Genomic DNA, 24035 nt, shown 5'->3' on the forward strand with positions numbered 1-24035 from the left:
AAAAAAAAAAAAAATTTTTGATTTAAAAAAAAAATATATATATATAAATATATATATATTTTTTTTTTTTTTTTTTATCCCAATCTACTTAAATGTCCTAATTTTAGCTTCACCTAATAGAAATTTAGTAAAAAATAATTTTTTAAAAACTGAGAAAATTTAGTAAAAAAAGAATTTCAAACTAAGCGGAAAAGAAAATTATACATTTTTCATCCTTCCAAATTATCAAGAAAAAAAATCTGGTCTATAAATATGTTTTATCCAAAACTCCTCATGTAGCATAGCTTTAGCTTCATCTGATTCAAATTATGTAAAAAATATAAAAAGAAAAAAATCTTTTTAGCACCTTTTGCTCCCCAATTATCAGTTTCTGAAACATCAGCGCTACACCGTACCGATGTTAAGACAAGCAGAAGGAAACAAGCTTTTCACATGGTGGGTTTTGTTTTGTTACAAATGATCAAGCGCACATTAAATTAAAACTATACCGTCTTAGGGAGTAAAATGTTTAATTTCTTATTTAATAAAAATGTGTATTTTCTAATGCATTTATAAAAATTTTACAAAAAGAGGCTTAAGTCTTTAAAAGAAAAATCTGAAGAATGTTTTTTTTTATCCGATCAAAAAAAAAAAAAAAAAATCAGTTACTAAAAAAAATCGTTAGTTGCAGCCCTAGTCCCATGACAGGCACAGATTTATGAAACTTTAAGGAACCAAATAAAGTGTTAACAGCACAATACCACTGTGTCTAAGGAAGCTGCACTGATTACAGTCTGACATACATTTTTAATTGATTCTGGTCAGTGATCACAGATTGAAATTGAGGATATGTATAAATCCTGTTTATTAAAATCTTCAGAAACAATCTGAGCTTCCACCATTTTCTGTCCATAAAACATGTCCTGCAAAGACATTACGGAAGAGTAATAAATGGGGTTTTGATGTAAATTTACCTCCTACAAGTAGATAAGAGACAGTTTAAATCTCAAATAAAACCAATAGTTCTTATTTCTCAAATCCATGCAAATTATGCTTAGGGATTCCACCTGCCTTTTTCCCCCCAAGAGAGAATAATTAGACCATAAACGAGTATATTTAAGAAAAACATTAACGTCTGATCATATAGGTCTGACATTTGTAAAAGTTCATAATCATAGTTAAAACATTGCTGAATATCCTAAATGTTTAAATCGATCACTGAACCTTTACGGGACTCAGTTAACGGTGTTTTAATGTCAGTTTCAGTGAAACAACTGGGCAGAAAAAGGAAGGAAATGCCTCATAGTGAGAAAGAACCGTTTAGAAAAGTGTTGTTTCAGAGCCCACATAGGCTCTGCTATTAAAATTAACTCGGGTCCAAACCGCTTCTTTAATTTTCTAAAAGACTTGTTCAAATATATTCAGTATGTACATCTAGGAAGGACCAAGCAGCTGGAAAAGTATGCATTATTGCCATGAAGACTGCAGATGCATGTAAAATACATACAAGGAGCAAAGATATTAAACCAAAGATTGTATCCACGCAGTCCTTTGCAGTGGCACAGATATTGCAAGAATGACTGCATGTCGCTATTTTGTGCAGCTCTAGTTCTTTTAAATATTCCATCTAAAATGTCCAAGCGTTTCCTGACTCTGTGGCAAATGTCTGAACACGATCATCTAAAAATTTCTGGAGGCAAAGAAGAGATTCTGCTGCTACAATGCAGTTAATTTTCCCTTAAAGGTTGATATTTCAGTTCCCAGAGAAATTGGCAAAATTATTATCAGAGGTAAAATAAAATGCATGGAAAAAATATAAATAAAAATATTAATCTCTGCGTCTTCTGAGTCAGATGGACATCAAAATACTAGAACTGGTTTAATCCAGAGTGTGATGTGATATTATGGTTTTTCATGTGTATACTGGACTGTTAACAAGTAAAGGAACGTTAAAAAAATGTAATAAAAATAAACATAGAGAAGTAGTGGAGGTGAACATCCATTCTCTGTTGCAACACCAAAACTTCACATGTCAGAGTCCTGAAGTACTGAGATTACTGCAGTCGTCAGGTGATTCAGACATGAAGAAGAAGTACAGAGGGCTGAAGGAGCACTTTGTGTCCTGCTGTGGGAACAATCATCTTATTTTAAATGTCAACTAAATGAGGAAGAGGGATGTAGATTTTAAAAGAAACAAGATTAGATCAAACTATTTTCATCATGGGAGAAAACATGAAGGTTCAGGAGAATAAACACCTTGATGTTCCTTTGAACAACAAACTGAACTGGAGACGCAACAGTGAAGGAAAAACACAGTGTCTTCAGTCAGAGGCTATTTCTGAACCCTGTAGCACATACTGGCTATGGGAGACCCTTCCTTCCCACAACCATCAGAATCTACAACAATTTGGGGTAATACGAGTTATAACATTTAAATTTTCCTTGGTGATAAAGAAAGTATTTTGAACTAAACTGAATTAATCCACTAATTCATTTAAGTGCTGCTCCTAATATCGCCTCTTTGACCTTTTAATTATATTTTCATTTCTATTTTGATCTTGGGTAGAATCTCTTAAACTAAATTACATTAATTGTGTCTGTGTGTTTTATTTACCCCTATCAAATTTGTTGTTCTGCCAGTGCAGCACTTAAGTGTAACTTGTTTGTAAAGTGCAATAGAAATAAAGTAGACATTAACATATCGGGTCCTACAGCCAGCATAGCCAGAGAGAGGGAGGCTGATTGGTAGGGGACAATACTGACATGTTTCCAGGTAAAAATTAACTTTTTATTGAGACTTTCTGTTGCTGGGCTGAACTGTCAGATCATGGTTGAGGCTCCCTTCAAAAAAGCAACAGTGACGGGAGCTAACCAGCTAGCTTTAGCTCAGCTCTCTTCTTCGCCTGTGCTTGTTAAATTACTATTACCAGAGCCGACAGCGAAGTTAAAACAAAATACCAAAAACACGACGTAAGCAAGCACTTTTACTTTTGATATTACAAGGTGAAACGGCGCAGAGTATCTGTTGTCTGTGCCCCTAGCTAATGCTAATGCTATCAGCTGCGGTTACACGTAGACTGGCTAATGCTAACAGGCTTAAAAAGAGCAACCAACCAGATCACACACACACAAAAAAAAACGAAACAAAATGTTCAGTGACTGTGGAGTTCAGCCATGTCCGTACCTGTCTAGTAAAGCGCAATAGCAGGTATCCCTCCTCTTCAGCATCACAGGAACGCAGGAGGAACTGCGAGGAAAATGACAAACACTCATACAGAACAAGCTAGCACCGGTACAATGACCATCAAGCACCGCTGAGGCAAAGCAAAACTGTTTTCCTTCAGTTTCTCTCTGCAGGGTTGCTGCTGCCACCTGCTGGCCAGAACAGTTTTTAGAGGCAAATCTGCTCCAAAATACCTGAATCAAATAAATAGCAACACACAAAAATAAATAAATACATAAATAAATAAATAAATAAATAGCAACACACAAAAATAAATAAATAGCAACACTACAAAAACACAAAATCTTACAAAGTATTTTAGGCAGGTTTCTAGTCCAAATATCTTTGTACACTTGAAATAAAACGCTAACTTACAAGTAACTTTTTAGCAAAAAGTAGATGCACTTTTTAGCAAAAAGTAAAGGCTTGTTATGTAAATAATTCCTTAATATTGATGAAAAGGTACTTGTTCCATTTGAAGATTATTTTATTAGACATTTTTCCCATGTTATAAGTTAATTTATCTAACAATAGAACAAGTACTTTTTCATCAATATTAAGGAATTATTTACTTAAACATGCCTCCGTATCTTACTAAAAATTACCTGTAAGTAAGTTTTGTCTTACTTCCAGTATTCTAAAATATTTGCACTATAAACTAGACCAAAATTACTTGGAAATATTTTGTGTTTTTGCAGTGCAGTTGCCAAGCTTCGATGACTTCTGGAGGTAATTCAGACGTTTTATTCAGAAAGTGTACACAAAAAAATCACCTCTACTGACATAAAACAAGTTTAGAGAGGTGTGTAGTAACTAGTTACATTTACTCTAGTCGTTTTGCTTCGCTTTTTACTTTTATTTGAGTAAGAATCACAATTCTGTCTTGAGTACATTTCTGACAACCCTAGAATAGAATAGAATCACTTTATTTATTCTATGTGGCTAACTGAGTGAACAAATAGACAAATAAAGAGTCAAACAATATAAAAGCAGTTAAATTAATAAAAATACATCAAATGAAGAACAAACCAAAAATGCTAAGCATTTTTCTTTTGCCTGAATGGGTTATGTTGTATTTGTTTATTACGGTGCAGAATTTGAACTTTAACATTTTAAAGAATTAACTCAGATGTTAAGATCAGTAACTCGGTACTTGAGTAGCCATTATACCAAATACATTTTTACTTGAGTAATTTCTTGGGTGGCCACTGTTCACTTTCACTCGAGTAAAAATATGTTGTGCTACTCGAGTAAAAAACTTAATTCAGTTTGTTTTTTTCTTTCGATGAACAATATGGTCTTTAAACTTCTGTAACTTTGAAATATTCTCCAATTAAAACAGTATTTTAACTAGATTGACAAAATAAAGAGGCAGCTAGTAATGATCAACAGTCTTTATTGTTTGGACAGTACAAAAACAGTCAAGAGGGCAGAAGAGCTGAATGAAACTAAAACAGTGAAAATCTAAAATGAAACATCAAGCATCAGTAAAGTGGTTATAATATTATTTGTATTGACTTTAAATTAAACCTGAAAGATTTTATGTTTTCAAGCTTAGTTTCCCAAAAGACCATAAACCAACAAACGTACAGAGACACAATTTAAAATATGTTAAAACGTTTCCAAAGTGTTAAATGTTAAAATACTGACTTAGAGGAGGAGTACATGCTGAGGATATTTTAAATCATCTCTTACATTCAAAAAAGCAGTAAATTCAGCCACTTGGTGGCGCTGTAGAAAGATGTTGCATATCCTCAACAACAGTTTGGTAAAAACTTTATTGCCCACATAATGGAAAATTGCTGGTTTACAGTGTCTGAGGTTTACAGTTCTTTGTTTAAAAAAATAGAAAGATTACTACTTAAGACACAAGACAAGGGTTTCAAAAGCTTCCCACATCTACATCTGTAGATAAAATTACAGATTACTTATAATAATGGGATATTTAAGAAGGAAGTGACCTGATTTTAAAAGAGAAGATGTACAAATGTTTGTACACAGTTTGTCTCTTGTTTTTTAATCCAGTGTTTTTGTCAGAGCTACAGAGGGACTCCAGCGTTACACTGGACCAAAATAATGATCATCCCTTGGCATTACTAGTCTTTAGAGTGAAGGACATACTGGTATCCTGCTGCTGCTAATCTCTGCACTGCTTTAAAAACACAGTACTAACAAGAGGTAAAAGAATAAATAGAAAAATAAGGCAAATTAAAAATTATTACCACTTTCCCAGAGTTTTTCTGAAGACGCTCCTTGAGAGGAAATCCTCCTCTGAAGGAGAACGCAGCCAGAGACACATTAGATATTCAAAAAAAAGTGACAGGAACCCATAAATGCACTTTGTGTTTAACAAATTTAATTTCAGTTTTTAGAAACCTCACACTTCCAGGTGTTTTGTTCCTCTTCCGTTAGAAGTCATTTTTAGTCCAGAGGACTTTGGAAGATGAGTCTGACAAAACCAGTGTCTCCCCTGAGAGGGTGGATGCAGAACGGGCAGGCGGCGTGGAACGCGTGGGTGCCGTGCGGCAGCGAGATCTGACTCCAGTACGCTGCCGTCTTCTCCGAACAGACGTGGCCGCAGGGGACGAAGGCGTGAGTGGGGCCCTCGGCGTCTACGTAGAAGGCCGGCTCGCAGCCCAGCCACAGCGGCACGTAGGGCCCCTGCGCTCGGCACATGGGACACTCCCTGTCCTGGCACTCCGCCTCCACCTCGGGCGCCCGCCGGCCTCCCCAGCAGTGGTAGCCGTGGACATGTCCGCAGCGCAAGTACGCCCACGGCTGCTTCTCGTCCAACACGTCCTTGCGTCGCATGCTGGGGAAGGCCAGGGTGTTGAAGCCGACGGGGCACTGGGGCCGGCCGGCGTTGAACTCCTGCCGCAGCGCCTCCAGGTGTTTGACCGTGGGGGTGCGAGCGAGGCCCTCCGCTGTACGCCACAGGAGCGTGGCGCCACAGAGGTCAATCAGGGAGCCGTCCACCAGCTGGTTGCACTCAGAATCCACCTGCAAAACGCCAAAATGAGGACTTTAATGCTACACTGGAAGTCTCATAAATGTCCCTCAATATCCATGTGGGTGAAGGTCAGTTTTTTTTAAAGCTCCACTTCACCGGGATCGACACAAAGGTTTTACAAAAAATGGCAATGTCTTCTGTCCTGTTTCTCAAACTCCCTTCATGAAAAGAGTTACTGAAACAAACAAATCTTCCAATAACATTCTAACTTATTGGATGGGTCTGTATGTTGAGAAATAAACCAGATTAATGTATGTTTAAGGAAGCGCTACCCACCATCTTGCCTCTCTGCTGAGCAGATCTGGTCTCTCGCAGTGTGAAGACGTTTCCGCAGACAGAGATTTCCCTCCACACACCTGGTCTGGAGTCCTGGGCGAAACCCTGCCAAGGATGCATGACCAGAACTCCGTTTGTGGTCAGCCCGTCCATGTGACCGTCATGCATTCTCCACTTGGCTGCTTTCTCCTGTGACAAGAGCATTATGCAAATCTTAGAAAGTAAGTAGTGAAGAATCGCAGAGCTAAAATAGACGTAGCTTTCGAGGTTCTCGATTCGTACCCCGAGGAAGATGTTTTTGGAGGAGTCGAAGCCTGCAGCGTAGATCCGAGCAGAGTAAGGCGGGTTCCTCTGGCAGATGATGCGGCAGGCGAAGCGGGAGATTGTGCTCTGAATTGTCTGAGCGTCAGTGAGGCTCTGCCCGCCCGGTACAGTGTCTGTGACCACAAAGTCGATGGGATTCTCTGTGGAACGGCCGATCTGTAACCAAATGTACATTTACAGAGCAAAGACTTAGTAAGAATCTGAGATTAACTCTGTCCCATTTCCTTTTATTGTTAGGCCTGTCAGTGATGTTTTGTTGGACGGTAAATTGTCCCAGAAGTTATTGCGATAAACGATAATATTATTTTGAGACCATTTTCAAGTAATATAACATTAATGGCATAATAATGCAAATACACATTCTAAAACATTAAACTTTAAATTCTAATAAACATTCAACACAAGAACTGGGAGACATTTTAAATATCCAAAATAAACAAACAGAACATAATAACTAAAATAAATTATGAAGTCTCTAAACTAAAATGTCCTTCAAAATAAGGACCAGAATGAAAGCTTTTATCATCCAATTTTTGGTAGAAAGAGAAAAGACAAAAATGATAAATCATGCAAATGGAAACTGAGCTCATTTTAATTTGTCATGCAACAGGCCAATTAATTATTGATAAGTGTGTTGTAAAAGGTATTCATGCCATTTGAAGTACAGCCTGTAGTGTTACAAGCTGTAGTCCATGATTATAAATTGTAAGGAAAACAAATGATTTTAAAAAGCTTAGAAGTGTGGGTGTGTATTTATATTTACTTCAATAATTTGTAGAAACACCTGCTGCTGCCAAATCAATTGCTGCTCTTTTGTGGTATGATGATACCAGCTTTGTATGGGGGAATTTTAGTGCCATAAGTCAAGAGCACACATATGTAGATGTTTAGCTATCTAGACAGATATGAAGTTATTCAAGCCTAAAATAGCATCTCAATGCAAAACATGTAGCAGCAGCACAGACGTCCCCAACGCTAATGTCAGCATCTACAGCCCACATTTCTACAGATTTATTATTTAAAAGAAGTTACATGGATGATCAGGGAAACATTTGAGAGATAAATGGGTTTAATGGGACTTTGCACCAATCAGATGGTTGAATTACAGATTAAAAACAACAAATTATTTTGTTTTATGAACTTGCATATTCAATAACTTGGCAGAAAAAAGTTTTTGAATCAAATTTTTACAGATTCTACAAGTAACACAGTGAAAACTTTTAATGGAGTTCCACCACAAGTTGTAATGTGACATACAGCGAAAAAGTTTAAATTGTGAATAATTTCGATCTTTCTATTGATGTCTGAAACATGCTGCAAATAAAAACAAATAAAACGAAGAAAATGTCCTGCGTCTACAGAACAACTATTTAGTTCAAATTCCAAAATACTTTATTAATCCCAAAGGGAAATTAAATGTTGTTGTAACTCATTGATTTAGATTCTTCAAAGAGTTATTGAAGATAACAAAGACATAATAAAAATACATAAAAAATTATAAAATGTTGTATTTTATTTAAAATATAATAATACCCAACAATCATGGACATCCAACTTTGACAATCATTAATTGATGCACAATTTAATAACACTATTTTACAGCCAAGATACAAGTTAAGAAAGCAAGCAATAAAAATAAAATAAAACTTTAATCTTGATGTGCTAGCAAGGTGAGAATGGAGGCTACACACCTGGAACATGTCTGTGTTGCTGTCATGCGTGTACTCCACCACTACAGTATGCGCCCGAGACAGTGTGTATGATATGCTGTGCTGTTCCTTGTTGCTGATAGCCTTTAAAAAACACACAAAGGGTTACAAAATATTTAAAACATAAAGAATCAAACGTATATAAAACTTTCCTTGAGCCTTAGAGGCACAGATGAGAAAATGTACACGATAAGGATCTTCCAGCTGCCTTTTATTTCCATAGTCACAGCAGTAAAGGTTGTATCAGAGGCTCGAATCAGTGTGATGCAAATGGACTCGTGTGTTTGAGTTCTCACCTTGGCAGCCTGAGGAGTGCAGGATGTGTGCACGGTGCTGGGTTTCACGCCATTCGCCTTGTTTCTGCGACACAGAGCGAAGCGGCTTTTCCTCCTCCCTCTTTCACCAGACGGCAGAGAGCCATTACACCTGAAGACAGACAACAGCAGCAGCTTATCAACTCATTGCGCCAGCAAATGTTTCCGGACGACATAATCAGACAAGAGGGCTGGGAGATAAACCAATTTAACCAAATCTTTGGTTTTTGATTATTTAATTTCTGGAAATGTTGTTTCTTTGTTTTGTTTTACATATGTTCACCTCTGGTTTCCATAGATCAAAATAATGTTCAAACGGCGGCGGCCGTCTTGTTTGATAAGCGTGTTTTACAGTTTCTATTTATTTGAACTTTGAATTCAGGTGAATTAAGACAGATATTCCACCAGACACTGGAACATCATTAAGTTGTATAACACAAGATAAAAGTCGTACAACAATAAATTCAAAACAATAATAAAGGTATATTATTACAAGAATAAAGTCAATAATATGAGAATAAAGTTGAGATCATACAAGATCAGTTGTACAACAATAAAGTTATAAAAATATGAGAATAAAGTCGTAAGAAAATAATATCAAAATAAAGTCAATTTTACAAGAATAGTCATAAAATGTGGGAGTGAAGTCTTAATAATATGAAATCAAAGTCTTACAGAGTTGGAATAATATCCGAATAAAGCCATATTATACAAGAATGAAATCGTAATGATACTAAATTAAAATTTAGTTAAATTAAAATTCTGGCTTTAGTGTATGACAATAAAAAGAGAATAATATGCAAAAAAGTCACAAAATTATCAGAATAGTTGTAACACTAGGAGAATAAATTAGTAATTTTATGAAACTCCCAACATGAAAAATAAAGATTTAAATGTGAAGTTAATCTGTGGTTTCTGTTTTATAAATAAGGAAATGCTTCACCTTTAAACACATCAACATCAAGCAGACTGTCTATTTGGAAGAAAAACCACACAGACTGAGATATTACGTCAGATCTTGATAAATTAAATAAAAGCCACTTTTTGAAAATATTCTCTGTCATTTGTGATTTTGTTTTTAGAAAAACCGAGGAGGAAAAAAAAAAAGATTAAAATCAGAAATTTGACTTGGTATGAAAAAAATGACATTTAATTTCATCTTGCAGTCAAGATATGCAGTCATATCTACAAGCCCTTTAAGATCTATTAGTGTTTCAGGGTTTTTATGGAAATCCCAAAGAATCTAATCATCACGTACGGATTTAAAGATTTCCGTAGCAACCATCCAATCATAAGGCATAAATAAAACGCTTTACAGTATAAACACAACACAGACCTGAAGTTACACAGTTGGGCTCTATAATGCTGCATAGAAGCGTTTCAACAAGTCTGGGCCTTTACTTTACGGCAGGTTTAAGGAGTGACATAAGTACAGAAGATGGATTAGCCAACAACTGATGGTGTCAGGACATGTTACTGTGGAATATAGCGCAGATATCTGTTAAAGGCGTTAGTTCTGTGTCCGTCATACAGCGACAGTCTTCAGTCAGAGGCTTCTTCAGATTTGTTGCAGGACTGACTGCTTCCTTGATCCATCCTGACCTCAGCATCAACATCCACAACCACTCTCTGAAGAGACTTGGATGGTATGAGTTAGGACAACATTTAATTTCCCTTTGAGATAAATATTTTTGAATCAAATTTAGAGACATCCAGCACAACTAATGCCAAAACTCAAGTGGTACAACAAAGCTGGTTCTGAATCCAGTAATTCAACCCTATGGGGTTATGGACTGAATATGTGCGCAGTGGTGAAGGGGGTGGAGTTGAACATGGAAGAACTACGTGAACACTTTAGAGTAGGAATTAAATTCTTAAAGCATGCATGTCTGTGGGTGCATTCACACCAGCCCCGTTTGGTCCTCTTCCATCAAACTCTAGTTCATTTGTCTAGAAAGCCCGGTTCATATAGGGAGGAGCGAAGGCACAAACTCTGATGTGGAACAAACAAACTCTGGACCGCCTACAAACTTTGGCCTTGGTTTGGTTGAAGTGAACTCTGCCGTGTTTCGAATGCAAATGTGAACGCCAAGTGGACCAGAGACCACTCCCAAAACGGGAAGTGGACTGTAGCACAAAGCATTCTGGGTAAATACAAACAAAACAATCTCACAGACTTCGTCTTTTATCAAAGGCAAAAGAGAAATCCTAGAACCGCCAAAGTCTGGCGCCATTCCGTTTTTGTTTGCATTTCGTGAAGAAGGAAGTTGCGCTCAGCATCTTCTCCAGATGTATTTGTTTGTTTCCTCTAGTGGTTCTTGGTGCAGCGCCACCGCAGGTGAGGAGGTGAACAGGTTTTTCAGAGGGTTTGGTTTATTTGACACAGTGTAGTGTGAAAGCGAACTGCACCAGCTGGAAACGTAGCAAATGGTGCAACTTTGGTTCCCAATCAGGTGTGAAAACACCGTAAGGTTTTGTCATTTCAAATATTCCTCAGATAATTAAGACACTCTCTAATATCTTTGTGAAACTTAATATGCCAATATGTATCACATAAGCTGCATATTATTTTATGCTAGTAATAATCGAAGAACTACACCATTTTACATTTGTGATGGTTGGACAGATATGCTCTTTTCTGGCATATCTCCCAACACAACCGGTTGCTCTCTAGATGCAGCTAACAGTTGCTATGGAGACGGTGAACCCAAGATGCCTCAGTTTGGACATTTTGCTTCCCTTTCCATCCTGTTCATTGTGTGTGGTGATAAGATAAACATGGCTGGCTCCTTGCCCAGTCTGGTGACCAGTAGATAAAAGAAAAGCGCTGCAATTTCACATCATATTTATTCCCCAGGAAAACAAAGTTATGGATTACTACTTAAAGGTTCCTAGAAACTCAGATGAGCTGAAAGTAAAATAAATTGAATAATTCAGTTCTATTCATTCGTCAATAGCTAACTTAAATCAGGAGGTTTAAGATCTAATCTTGAACAGAAAATGATCTCCAACAACCAGCAAATTATTGCTAAAACTCACATATTTCATGCATTTTGGACATGCAGTTAAATTAACATTAACATGTTTTGGATCTGTTGGAGATAAATATATTCTTAAATGGATTTTACTCAGTAATCCTTCTCCTAATGTCCGTAGGTGCAAATTGTAATGGAGGTTTTCTCTGTAGTATATTTTGTTCACAGGCTCACTGGAGAAATCTCTGTAGAAGAAGAATGAACACTTTCTATCCAGATTCAAGACGAGGCTGCAGAGTTTTGGCGATTCATAATCAGTCCACTGAAACAACAAGGACAGCAAACAAATCTAACTTTAATTAGTTTGCTAAACACCACAAAGAAGATTATCATCTTATGAACTCCATGACATTTAAGATGACAGAAGCTTTAATTAAAAAGTCAGTTTAGTTGGAGGTTATCTTCAGAGCCAGACTTTAAGCCGCAGGTCAAGTAAACAGGAGCTCAGTTAAAAGCCAAGCTATTCTCTTAATGGATAATGCACACTTCCTGCAATTCAGACCCAGAAACTCCCTCCCTCCTTTTATAGACAAGGTCAGACCACCCCCACTTCCAATGTGGCTCCACTGAATCACACCAAACTCAGCTTCTGTTTGCATAAACTATATGGGTCTTTAAAATGAAGCCTTATGAGTAGAATAATTGACGGGTTGCAAAGCCTCCCAGACTGTTTAATTTCATATGGGGACAGTACAATGCAAAAGCAAACAAAAAGTCTCACACCGCAGTAGCCACAACTTTCCTGACGTCCTTCGACTTCCCTGAACCGCAGTGAATGGCTCCGAGTCAGGAAGTCAGCTGAATTCTTTGCTGTGGTCGGGTTTCTCAACACTTGACTGGATTTAAGCTGAGTTACGCAGCAGCCAAACAATAAACCGATAGATTGAGCCAAGACCCAGCGTTGCCAGTTATGATTACACGAGTGCTTGTTTTCATAAATACGAGTGTAACCAGAGCTTTTTTTTGTCCGCGTGATGCTAGAAAAATAAGAGTGTTTTCATTAAACTTGTAATAAAAACACAGTGCAAGCTTGATTGCTTGCGACAATCAAACGGTTTTTCAGAGGGGAAGATGTTCTCTGTACACCAGTAAAATATGTAAATTGTTTCTAATAAATTACTGGTTTCCAGTATTCATCCAGATGTAGTATTTTGTAAAGGTGCACCAATTTATCGGTGCCGATTTCCTTAATTGTGGGAGATCAGAGATCGGCCGATTTTTACATGTGAAGCCGATCTTAGCCACCGATGTCATCAACCACTGTGCTTTTCTTTTCTCCTGTGAGAGAGGTTTGACTGATAAACCGGCCGATCAGATCATGTCTGCGCAATTACAGTTAATAGTCACCCCATTGTTGCCAATTCAGCAACTTTCTTTACACATTGAGCAACATTTCAGACAAAAAAAAAAAAAGGTAGCAGCCAAAATCGGAATCGGTAAGTTAGGCTTTTTAATAGATCGGTAATCGGCGATCGGCCAGAAAACTGCAATCGGTGCATCCTTAGTATTTTGCATAGTTTTCTGTGTTTTCATAACATTGCAAAAACACAAAACCTCACCTACTATTTTTGTCTAATGTCTAGTGCAAATATTTTAGACCATTTGAAGATAAAACTACTTTACAAGTAACTTTCTTTAGCAAGATGTTACCTTATTTTAAGTAAGTAATCCTTTGGTATTGATTTTAAAAAGTATTAATTCCACCAGATTATTTCACTTGTAATAAGAAATACAAGTTAAACTAGAACTTTTTCATCAATATTAAGGAATTATTGGTCTGAAACAAGCTCCTATATCTTGCTAAGAAGTTACTTGTAAGTTAGTTTAGTTCTATTTCAAGTGAAATATGATACTGGCAGTAGAAACTAGACCAAAAATACATGGAAGGATTTTGAGTTTTTGCTTTGTGAAACCTGGAATGAGTCCAAACAACAATCTAGTGCTGTCCCTTAAATTTACCCATGAGTTTCTTGAGAGGGAACAATCTTTTACAACCTATTTTTTTACTCACAGATCCATAGATGCTACCTTTTTTAAAACCATAGCTTATCAGAACCCAGTTGCGAGTTTAAGCAGTGTGTCAAGTACGACAATAAGGGATGTTATGTTTTCTGTTAGCAGTACAAATACATATTTTTCCAATATGGGAACTAAACTGGAAATTGACTAAAAAAAGACCCCACAGCATTCTTTTCTTGGGATTATGGCACATTTACCAATCAATTACCAAAAAGATCATGTTTGATATCTTTTTATATTTAGTAAAGTTGTGACATCCGTTTTTCCCCAAACTAAGACCGAGACTTCAAGTGAAACCAAAACCATATCTCAGTTTTTATCTCTGCTTGCTTAGACAACTTTTAATTCCTTGTATGCAGATTTAAATCAAGTTTTTAATCGTTTCAACCATTTGTCTGACAATTTATTTTTTAGTTTTTTGAAACTGCTTAGTAAATTAAAATAGTTCTATAAAAATCGAGAAAATGTCTTAATTTACTGCAAATGAACATCCAACCTGGGGAAAAAACGTATGTGGCATAGTGACTTTCAAAAATGCAATGAAAGCAGGTTTTTGTTTGAGCATTTCATGTCAACTTTAAGGTTTGACTTATTTTATTTTGTTGCACTTAAAAGCACTTGCTTATAACTAAAACACAGTTATATTCAAAGTAAGACTTACATTCCTGTCGTATGCTGGCATAAAATGACACGCAAACTAAGCACATTTTCCACAATTAAAATTGTTAATTTGTTAATTTTGAGAACGCTCACTACAGCTTCAGTTTTCTTTTTCTTGCAGTGTCAAGTTTAGTGAATTTTTTATTTATTTTTTTTACTTCTTGTTTCCATTATTTTTGCTAGTTTCACTCATGATAACAGCCTTGATTCAGATCAGTCACCTCTTTGTGGTTTGTACCGAATGTTGTAGCCTGAAAAGACCTTAGTGACAAAGTACTGAAGTTCAGGACAGATTTTAAGATTGTTTTTGTCGTCTATGGTTTGACACTTGCTTACTTAAAGGAACTTTTATTATAGTCCAGCCAAAGTACTTAGCGCCATTACCCAGATGATCCTGGACGTCCCGCAAACCACAAATGAAAACAGACCGTCTTTTATAGTGAAGTTTGACTCCCTGATGTGTTTTATTCTGTATTTTAAACTAGACTTTACACATTAGGTCATTTGTATATTTTTCTTCCCATTTTAGCAATGCATGCTTCATTGTTTATGCCACTTTAATTTGGGCATTTCTAAAACCCAAAACAGTCAGCATCTTACCCCAGCACGATGAGCTCTCCATATCTGACTGGTCCTTTGGTGGAAGCCGGGGAGGGTGAGATGTTTTCCTGACCCAGTGAAAACATCTGTGCAGCCCTTTGAGGGATCATGTGTGAGGACCTTGCCACTTCGAGTTATCCCTTCGAGGAATGTCAGAGCACCTCCATCTGATGACGAAAATCAATAATCAAGCTTATGAAAGACAAGAATAATCAAACAAGTTTCTTCAACCAACCAAAGAGGACAATCATTCTACATTTTTCATTTAAAATTCAAAACACCTTTTTGCACAACACACAAAGAGAAAGGCTTCAACACGGCCCCACTCACAGCTTCAATACTCCTCGATACACCCACACTGTCTTTGTACTTGGGGAAACACTGGTAAAACAATGTATGCATTCACCCCAGCACACAGAGTGGGGTTGTGAGGTGTAAAATGGAGGCGATTTACGTCTGCAGCAGGGTGACTCACTAAGCAGCACGCTGGTAAAAATGTAAAAATGCTTTGTTCCGAGAAAAAGAAAGAAACAAGCTCAGCATTCATGCAAAAGCGTATTTATGATGTCATGACCTGCAGAGGGTAGAAATGCAACTTACGCTGCTGGCTTATATGACAAATTCTGCAGTAAATCTGCAACTCCAGTTCATTCTCAACAGATGTTTATCATCTATCAACATCGTCATCTTCCCATTTTTGGACAAAGAGAGGGTCAGCAGGGAGAGATGCTTGGATTTTCAAGATATGCTGTGAAAAATGTTCCCAAGTCAGGTTCCCTTGGTCTGGAGCCCACAATGGAGGAGCCACTGCGGTGTGTGGAAATGTTTTGTTTGCAGTTTGTTTTTTAATATTATCCAAAGGCCCTGCGACAGACTGGCGACCTGTCCAGGGTGAACGTTAGCTGGAGATAAGCACCAGCAACCCTCCCAACCCCACTAGGGACAAAGGTGGATGGATGAATATTATCCAAAGTTTGTTTTTGTTTTGTTTTTGGAAACTGCAATTATCAAAAGGTTAAAAAAACAACCACTATCTAAACCAATTGAGTATAAGACCAGTTGTGATGGTTACCAATTAACATAAGCAGTCCTATAGCTGGCAATATACAATGTTTAATTGTGTTTGACATTTTAATATTCCTTTTATAGATTTATTCTTTGAAAGGTGCCTTCAAATAAAAAATTATTATTAATATGTATTTTACTTTGCTGTGGAGGAATTCTGACCCTCTCTTAGCAGGATTATTTTATTTTATTTAACCAGGTAAGTTGATTAAGACCAAATTCTCATTTTCAACAAGCTGTTCAGAAAACATTTTTTCAAAATCATACAACATAATATCATACACCAGAAAACAGAAAAATATAATAAAAACAGAGAAAAATAGATAAATAAAAATGCAACAGTTAATTTAGATTTACTGGAGTTTTCCAGCATGATCGGCCTGTTTTTTGTCCCTCATTGACATTTCAGGCATACCGTATGGTTGCCTACAAGTGCCAGGGTAGATCTGACCTATATGACATTCTGATTGTGTGACTTTAATAAATCAAGACTGCACCCAGCATCAAAGTTCATAGGTCACATTGATGTAAAAGACTACATCCACACAGCAGGCAAATACGTCCAAAATGCAATTTTATTTCACCCAAAAAGAAAAAGAAAACCTCTGATTTTTGCCACTTCCCTAAGAGATACTAAATCGGAGAGGTATCCAATAGTTTTCAAAGCACCTGAGAGCCTGAGCAGCCATGTGGCATTTTATCCAACTTTTACATCATCAATGTGAGACAAGCGTCATAATTCTGCTTCAGAAGAAGTCAGGCGCGGTAAATCTAGACATAAAACAATGGCGTAAAATTTACGTTCCTTCACAATCTGACTACGCATCCCAACATATTTATCTACTGAAGCTGCAGTCAATGCTCCACAAAAGACCATTGCTATTCTTTTTTTAGCTTCTTTTATCTTGTCACTAGTGACGATCCTGCTGACTTTAAAATCAATCCATAAATTGCCTCATCTATTATTACTTCTGTAAACAGTGTGCTCCTTCATGACGTCCAAAACCTTAATTTTATTTATTTTAGCTATAAAGATTTAGAATTGCGGGTGTGAAATTGATCACTGTCCTGCTGTACAACTCAAGTGTTGGTCAGTCATTTTTCTAGAGTTCAGATCCATTATTATGGCACCAAGTCATCAAAGTGTTAAGGAAGCAAACTATCAAACATTAAACATGGAGACGGCAGGGTGGATTAGAGCGATTGTGGCTAAAATATATTTTTTTTTCTGTAGGATTCTCTAATGAAAATGTATACGCTGAGCGACTACCGCTGGGTAGTCGTTTTGCAATCATAATGTTGTAGATTAGATACCAGCTTTCTTGCTGTCACGTCGATGTGCAAGGCCAGGCACTTATCCAAGTTGACTACCGACGTGTGTGAATTAGTGCATAAGTGTGTGTGTGTGTGTGTGCGTGTGCGTGTGAATGTGGCTCCAGTGTAAAGCAAATTGAGTGGTCATTATGTCTGGAAAAGCCCCATCTAACCTTTTGTATTTAGTGAAGAGCAGCTAAAGATCAGAGAGTAGAAAGCTGATAAGTTTATCCAAAAACCACAGCAAAGACTCTGAAGACGTTTTTGCTGCAAATTACCTCAGAATACTACAGATAGGAAAAAAAATAAATAGAGCGAACAGACAGGAAACAAGATTGCATCAGAAGATACCAAGAGAGAGAAAGCTAAAAGGTGTGAAAAAGTAGCATGAAGGGGTTGAAAGGTTTAAAAAAAAATCATTTGAAGAAGTCAGATTGTTTAAAAGAAAACAGCACTACTATAAATACGTTTTAAAAGAGCTTCCTGTCAATTCCTCCTCATCAGAAAGTTATTTTACAACATCAAGCAACCCATTTAATTCAAATCAAGAGGTAAAAATTTGTGTATACATTCATTTAATCATTGACTGCAGCTTAAAATAAATAAATGATTTTGAAAAAACTTCTGTTTCTGACATATGACCAATAAAAAAGGATTTTTAATAATTTGGGGCCTGGTAAAAACTATTGTTTGAGCAATAAATACAGTTAGTCATGGCTCCTTTGCTATTAAATGCAGAATCAATGCCTGTCCTGGGACTTATAGTAGGATGCAACTTGTATAAAAGTTTAGTTTATCCCCCTCTTTATGACGCAATTTTTACTGATCCATTAAATGCAGGGGTGCACCAATTTATCGGAGCCAAATTTCTTAATTTTAGGAGATCAGCTGACTAGCATGTGAAGCCGATTTATCGACCTCAGCAAAGGTCTAAAATCAATGACTGTCCTCTTCTTCTTCTTCCATGAGAAAGGTTTGACTGAGACAGGCCCACTAGGTCATGTTTGCATTTAATAGTCACACCAGTATTACCAACTCAGCAACCTTCTTACTACATTTAGCAACATTTCAGACAAATAAAATTGGTATCGGCCAAAATCTGAAGTGGCAGGTCATGCTTTTTAAAGATTGGTAATCAGCAATTGGCCAGAAAACTGCAGTCGGTGCAGCCCTAGATGAATGCAAATCGTGGGCTGAGAGCAAGATGACCATCTGGAGGAACGAGTCCATGAAGAATGCACAGTACAGTTACATTTCTACACTGCAGTAGAGGTCAAATAGGTAATTAAAAAAAAAGCTCCATGCAAAGCAACCACTTCTTTATCACCCCGGATTTACACTGCATGCGTCTCTGCTCTGTTGCGCACTTTGCAAGAATTGCATATTGATTGATGCAATATTAGTACAGATCTTCTGGAAAGTTACAATACAACATGCCTGTTTTATAAACTGCTAATAGTGACGTATTAGCGTAAGCATGACTGGGGCTTGTGATCATTTTTTAAAATGTTTTTATGAGGGAATTCTGCATAAGTGTCATCTGCTTTTGTGCAGAACTATTTAAACCAAAATGAGTTTCTTCCTTACACCAACACTTCTATCAGAGCAGATTTACTCACATTTCTGACAAACATCACAAGGGATCAGGGAACAAGCGAGTCGTGCAGGAAAACACATTTAGTCACAGGCAGAATTGGCTCATCTAGTTTGCATTTACTGTTCTGTCTAAACCAACATGAACAGGGAAAACTAGTTTACCAACGCAGCCTCAAACTAAATCATACATCACGCATCACAAAGTATGCAGGAACTGAACAGGCTGATGTCTACTAATTATCCTGGAAAGTACACTAAAAAGACAGAAATAAACACAGCAAAGCACACTGTTAAAGACTAAATTATAAAGTATTTAGTTTATATAAAGTAAATCTGTACTGAAACTTAAAGCGAGTTTTAACCTATAAAGTTAAAAACACACAAAAACCCAATCCAATAAACATACTATTTAGCTAAATTGTCTATTTTAATACAAAATTGTATTTGCAATAAGGAACTACATAAAGAAAACTACATCCATCTGTAAAGTACAATGTGCGTGACGTTTAAACCTGCAGTCGCAGTCACTTTTTGTTAAGCGTCAAGTTTCAACATCTGCAAAATAAAAATAAATAAAAAGCTTATTTTAGGACTCTGTAACAGCTAACTCGACAGTTGCAAAGCAGTGGCAGGTTTCATCCTCTAAATTATTTATCCACACAGGCAACAAACGACTCAGCAGGACTGAGTTTAGCCACAACGAGGCCGCCGGACGGCTTTAGGCGTCATTCAGACCTGGATCATTTTTCTGCATGACTACGTTGCAAAAAAGCTGAGTCATCCAAAATCCTGGCAGTGGTGAAGATGAAAGTCATTGTAAATAATATTAAGTGCAATATTTGTCTTTTTGAAAATCTTCTTACACTAAAAACAATTTTGTGACCCAAGAAAATGTTCATCAATTCATCTGTACTTGTATGAAACAAGTACAGAGCTGGAACAAAAAAACATCACACAAAATACATCTTTATTACCCGTTTCTGCTTGAAATAAGTAAAACTTATCCCTTCTGATAATCATTTCCAGTAGGCAAAGAAGCAGAGAATGCCCATTTTTCAAAATAAAAATCATTTAATGTCATTCCTCAGTTGCAATCGTTTGCAATGGACAGGTATTAGTGAAAATTTGAAAAATTAATATTAAAATCAGCAAAGCAGCAGTTATAAAAACCCAGCAAATGCAGCGAGAACAGCTCCAATTCAACGCAGTTTCAAAACAACAGGATTTACCATGACGACTATCTGTTGATACAAGGCAGAGCAGACGGACGAGCGCAGCGTTGGTGCCTGACTGTGGGGACACAAAGTCTCATTTCATGAATTCTGCTATGAGAACAAGTTGTGTGATCTGTTCTTTGGCTAAAAAAATGTTTTTGGGAATAAAAAAGTAGAGCAATCCACAGGCCATTGTCTACAAACACTTTCATATCAGCACATTTATGAGTGTCATTAACCTATTTCTGAGTGCCATTCTTCCCAGTATCACAAACAACGTGATCAAGAGCAAAGGCTCTGAAAACTCGTAGGAAAAGCTTTGACTTCTTTACGAAGAAAGGTCGCTTCTGGCTGCTACACGCACATTTCCGCTTTTCTGAAATGTAGCCTCTAATCTTGAGTGTTGTACGCCAAATTAAGCAGAGTTTTTGCACCCTGGTTCTGTTATTAGTAAGTGCGAGCCTACTGCAGGCAGGGAGAGAGTCCAGCTGTGGGTTTGTGGGTTTAGCAGCGACGGGCAGAAGAATGAAGCTGCAGCTGTCACGTCTAGACATTCTGTCCGACAACTGAAAAAGTAACAGCAACTCCGCTCGATTCTCATTGACCGTCAACGCACCGTCTGGACTTTCTCCCGTTGATCTGGATTTCTCCGGTAGATTTTCTACCTGGCCAATCAGCGAACAGAAGAAAAAATTGTGAACAATGATATTGATTTTCTGAGTTGCTTTAGATTTGTGGTCTGGCTGTAGTTTTAGCAATGGCAGCGGAGGAAGCGAATACTTCCAATACTGAATTACGACCCTCTTGTTCGGCTTGGCACTTCTCTCTTTGCAGTACGAGATGGTTGTTTATGGTGCACACGGTTTCTGGTAAACTTCATAGCAATGAACTGGCAAATTACACACGTAATGGCCAAATGTTAGCGATTGGGTAAAATATAAAACTTCAAGATTTCATTTAGAAGAACAATTACTGAGTGTATTTTTGAATTGAACTGAATTCAAAAGGAAAATATTTAGCTAGTAATTAAGCATTTGAAATATATCTTTTTGAGCCACTGATTTATCTATTTTTTTTTTTTGTTAAAAAGGAGACCGATATGATTGTTAGAGGACGTGGTAGGCTGAACCGAGACCATCACTTTTATTCCACCTTAACTGAGCATCCATTCATGCTCACTAAGGTTACGCGTTGTTTAGGTTTCAGGTCAACCTTTGCCTGTGGAGATGGGTCGACCCGTCCATGGGCTTTTGATGCAATGGGGGGACAGTTGGAACAAAAAGGGCACAGACCCAAGTTTTAAATGGGGAACAAAAGCAGCGTCTGCTGGGACAGATGCAGTGGTAGTGGGATGGTGCATGCTAATCAGTTTGTGGTGCTGAACAAAGAAAGGCCAGCTGGTCAGTTTGGATGTGACGGACCAGTGGTGTCAACTACAACTGAAGAGGAGACAAAAATAAAAATTATTAAGCTCAAGCATTGCCAGGGACAACTTTCAAGGATCCGTTGACAGTTTAAACTGAGCGCAACCTAAAGGAGTGTTTGCTGTGCCCTGTAATTAAAGGATTGGATCAGCATTTCTAATTATTCACTGCTGTATAAATAAGCAGAACACAAAATTTTAAACTAAAAGTACAAGAAGAAGAAGTGTAAGGTCCTTTAAAAACAAAGAGTAACTAGATTTATATTTGAAGGTAAGGTAACAGAAAAATAAATAAACTATAAGTCAAGACAGGAGCTAACTTTTATCCCACAAGACTGATATTTAACGTTTAAGGACAGATGTTAGTCCTAACAATGAGCTAACTATTAAAGCTAGGAAAAAAATACAGTAGTTTAACATTTACCATAACTACTACTAACTATTTAAAGTTGTTTGGTCGGTTAAGTCAAAAGTAGCTCTATGTTGTTAGCTTTTAATATGACTCGACGCCAACACTGAGGAAAAATAGGTGGTTAAAAGGAATGAGGAAAAGCTATATGATTAACAAATAAACTCACCGAAGTTACAGTCGTGTATAATCTCTCCCGGGTGGCTTTGTTCGGAAACTGAAATAGTTGGGGTTTTATTTTCTAAAAGAAAAACAACGATGAGCTTAAATATATAAATGTTGCCCTTATTGCAATATCCGCTGGTAGTTTAATGAGTTTGTAATCTTCGGAAAACTCGGAGGAAAAGACAGAAACTTGCTTCGTCTCTAAACTGACGCTGAGCTCTGACGAAACCGTAGTAGTTATAAACGGTTCCCACATCCGGGAAGATTTCAAAATAAAACTAAACCGGAAGCTTGTATAGGTCCCCCAGCTGAATTTATTCATCACTGTTCAGCTGAGATCTTTTTAATATTACTAAGTTACATTTATTTGAGTAACTTAATATGTATTAGTTTTATATTTTAAAATGTAAAATACGCGTATTTGTATATAACTTGATTTTTTTTCTGTCTGATGACAACATTTCTCAGTATCAAAGCAAATGTTCTGATCAGTAGTTGATTAGCCTTGTTACGAAATACTTCTTAAAACTTACTTGAGTAATTTCTTGGAAAGCCACGTTTTACTTTTACTTGGGTATAAATATGTAGAAGTAGTGCAACTCTTACTTGAGCAAACATTTTGCCTACCTCTGGTTCAACCATGTGTATATCAACAACAAAATATTCAACCAGTCATTCGGCTTGGCCTGCTTTTTGTTTTGTTTATATATTTTTGTTTGTGCTAAGAAGCATTGAATGTCTTTATTTTGGAGTACAAATATATGAATCCTCCTACCTAATACCTAGTTTTAGAAATTATTTTTTTTTATTTTACTTAATTGCCATGGGAAGAACTTTCAGGGGGTTTTTCACTTCAAGACTGCTTTAGGCAACAGTTTAATTGCCATGAACTTTTTTCTCCTTAGATTATTTGTACATTTCACCAAGTCTTCCAGAGAACTTGGAAGAAAAAGAACAATAACAATGATGAAAACACGCCTTGGGGCAACATACAGGCAGGACAAACCTGTATAGACTTCAGTGGTATGAGTCACAGTCTGTGTACTCCTGAGGACGCTCTTCTACTGCACTTGCTGCCTAAATGTTCCTGGCAGAAGTAGGTGGAGAAACCAAAAATTGTACTCACACTACTTCAACGTATTTCCATTAAAGTAAAATATAGCCATCTAAGAAATTACACTAGAGTAAAAACTTAAAAATTTAAGGCTACTAAAGTACTAATTGATGAAAAAATTTGGTTTAATACTGAAAAATGATGTCATCAGACAAGCAAAAATATTAACTTATGTGCAAATTAATAGTGCTACTTTTAAGTACAATAACCATTTTTACTTGTTTTGTTTAATTTTCTCCCAACACCCAGTTGTCGTCTTTCAAGTCTTACAGTTTTACTTATTTCAAAACCTAAAATTAGATATTAATGTAAAAAATACTACAAATTTTCTACAGTAAATATTCACAAAAAGTTCCCCTCCCTTCTATATTCCCTCCTATATATGTGTGTGTGTGTTTGTGTGTGTGTGCATGTGTGTGTGTCTGTGTGTGTGGGTGTGCATATGTGTGTGCGTGTGTGTGTGCGCGCGCATAGTAATAGAACTAAGGTCAAGCATTAAAAATAGGTAATAACAGAGTACCTCCAATGACAAGTGCTCCAGTATAACAAAAAATCACTGTATGACAAAACAAATGCATTCCTCCTT

The 24035-nt window shown here is 36.9% G+C and overlaps 2 protein-coding genes across 4 annotated transcripts in view; both read right to left on the reverse strand.

Moving 5' to 3' along the window:
• The window catches only part of vps54 (VPS54 subunit of GARP complex), a 49352-nt gene extending 46023 nt beyond the window's left edge, over window positions 1-3329 (reverse strand). The window contains exon 1 of one of the 3 annotated variants that reach the window (XM_015018376.1): window positions 3164-3329. The gene's annotated coding sequence lies outside the window, so the exon portion shown is untranslated. The remainder of the gene's footprint in view (window positions 1-3163) is intronic. The other 2 variants (XM_015018373.1, XM_015018374.1) reach the window with 2 other exon arrangements.
• A 1252-nt stretch (window positions 3330-4581) lies between these two features.
• On the reverse strand, window positions 4582-22594 carry LOC106937063 (E3 ubiquitin-protein ligase pellino homolog 1-like). Its single transcript, XM_015018382.1, has 7 exons — window positions 22340-22594; window positions 15150-15316; window positions 8818-8947; window positions 8504-8605; window positions 6771-6968; window positions 6489-6677; window positions 4582-6202 (listed from the first exon to the last, which is right to left on the reverse strand). The coding sequence occupies exons 2-7, from the start codon at window positions 15257-15259 to the stop codon at window positions 5624-5626; spliced, it is 1308 nt and encodes a 435-aa protein (XP_014873868.1). The 5' UTR covers window positions 15260-15316; window positions 22340-22594; the 3' UTR covers window positions 4582-5623.
• Window positions 22595-24035: the final 1441 nt, after the last annotated feature.

This window comes from Poecilia latipinna, unplaced genomic scaffold (genome assembly GCF_001443285.1).
Source record: "Poecilia latipinna isolate Pla-1442-1.1 unplaced genomic scaffold, P_latipinna-1.0 Scaffold2268, whole genome shotgun sequence".
In the NCBI taxonomy this organism is placed as follows: domain Eukaryota; kingdom Metazoa; phylum Chordata; class Actinopteri; order Cyprinodontiformes; family Poeciliidae; genus Poecilia; species Poecilia latipinna.

What these genes read in the sequence shown, in the direction of transcription:
- LOC106937063 (XM_015018382.1), bottom strand. Translation starts at nt 15,259, where the DNA reads ATGATCCCTCAAAGGGCTGCACAGATGTTTTCACTGGGTCAGGAAAAC. An exon ending in GCAACACAGACATGTTCCAG is followed by an intron (nt 6,969 to 8,503) that starts GTGTGTAGCCTC and finishes ATTTGGTTACAG; the next exon opens with ATCGGCCGTTCCACAGAGAA. An exon ending in CCAAAAACATCTTCCTCGGG is followed by an intron (nt 6,678 to 6,770) that starts GTACGAATCGAG and finishes CTCTTGTCACAG; the next exon opens with GAGAAAGCAGCCAAGTGGAG.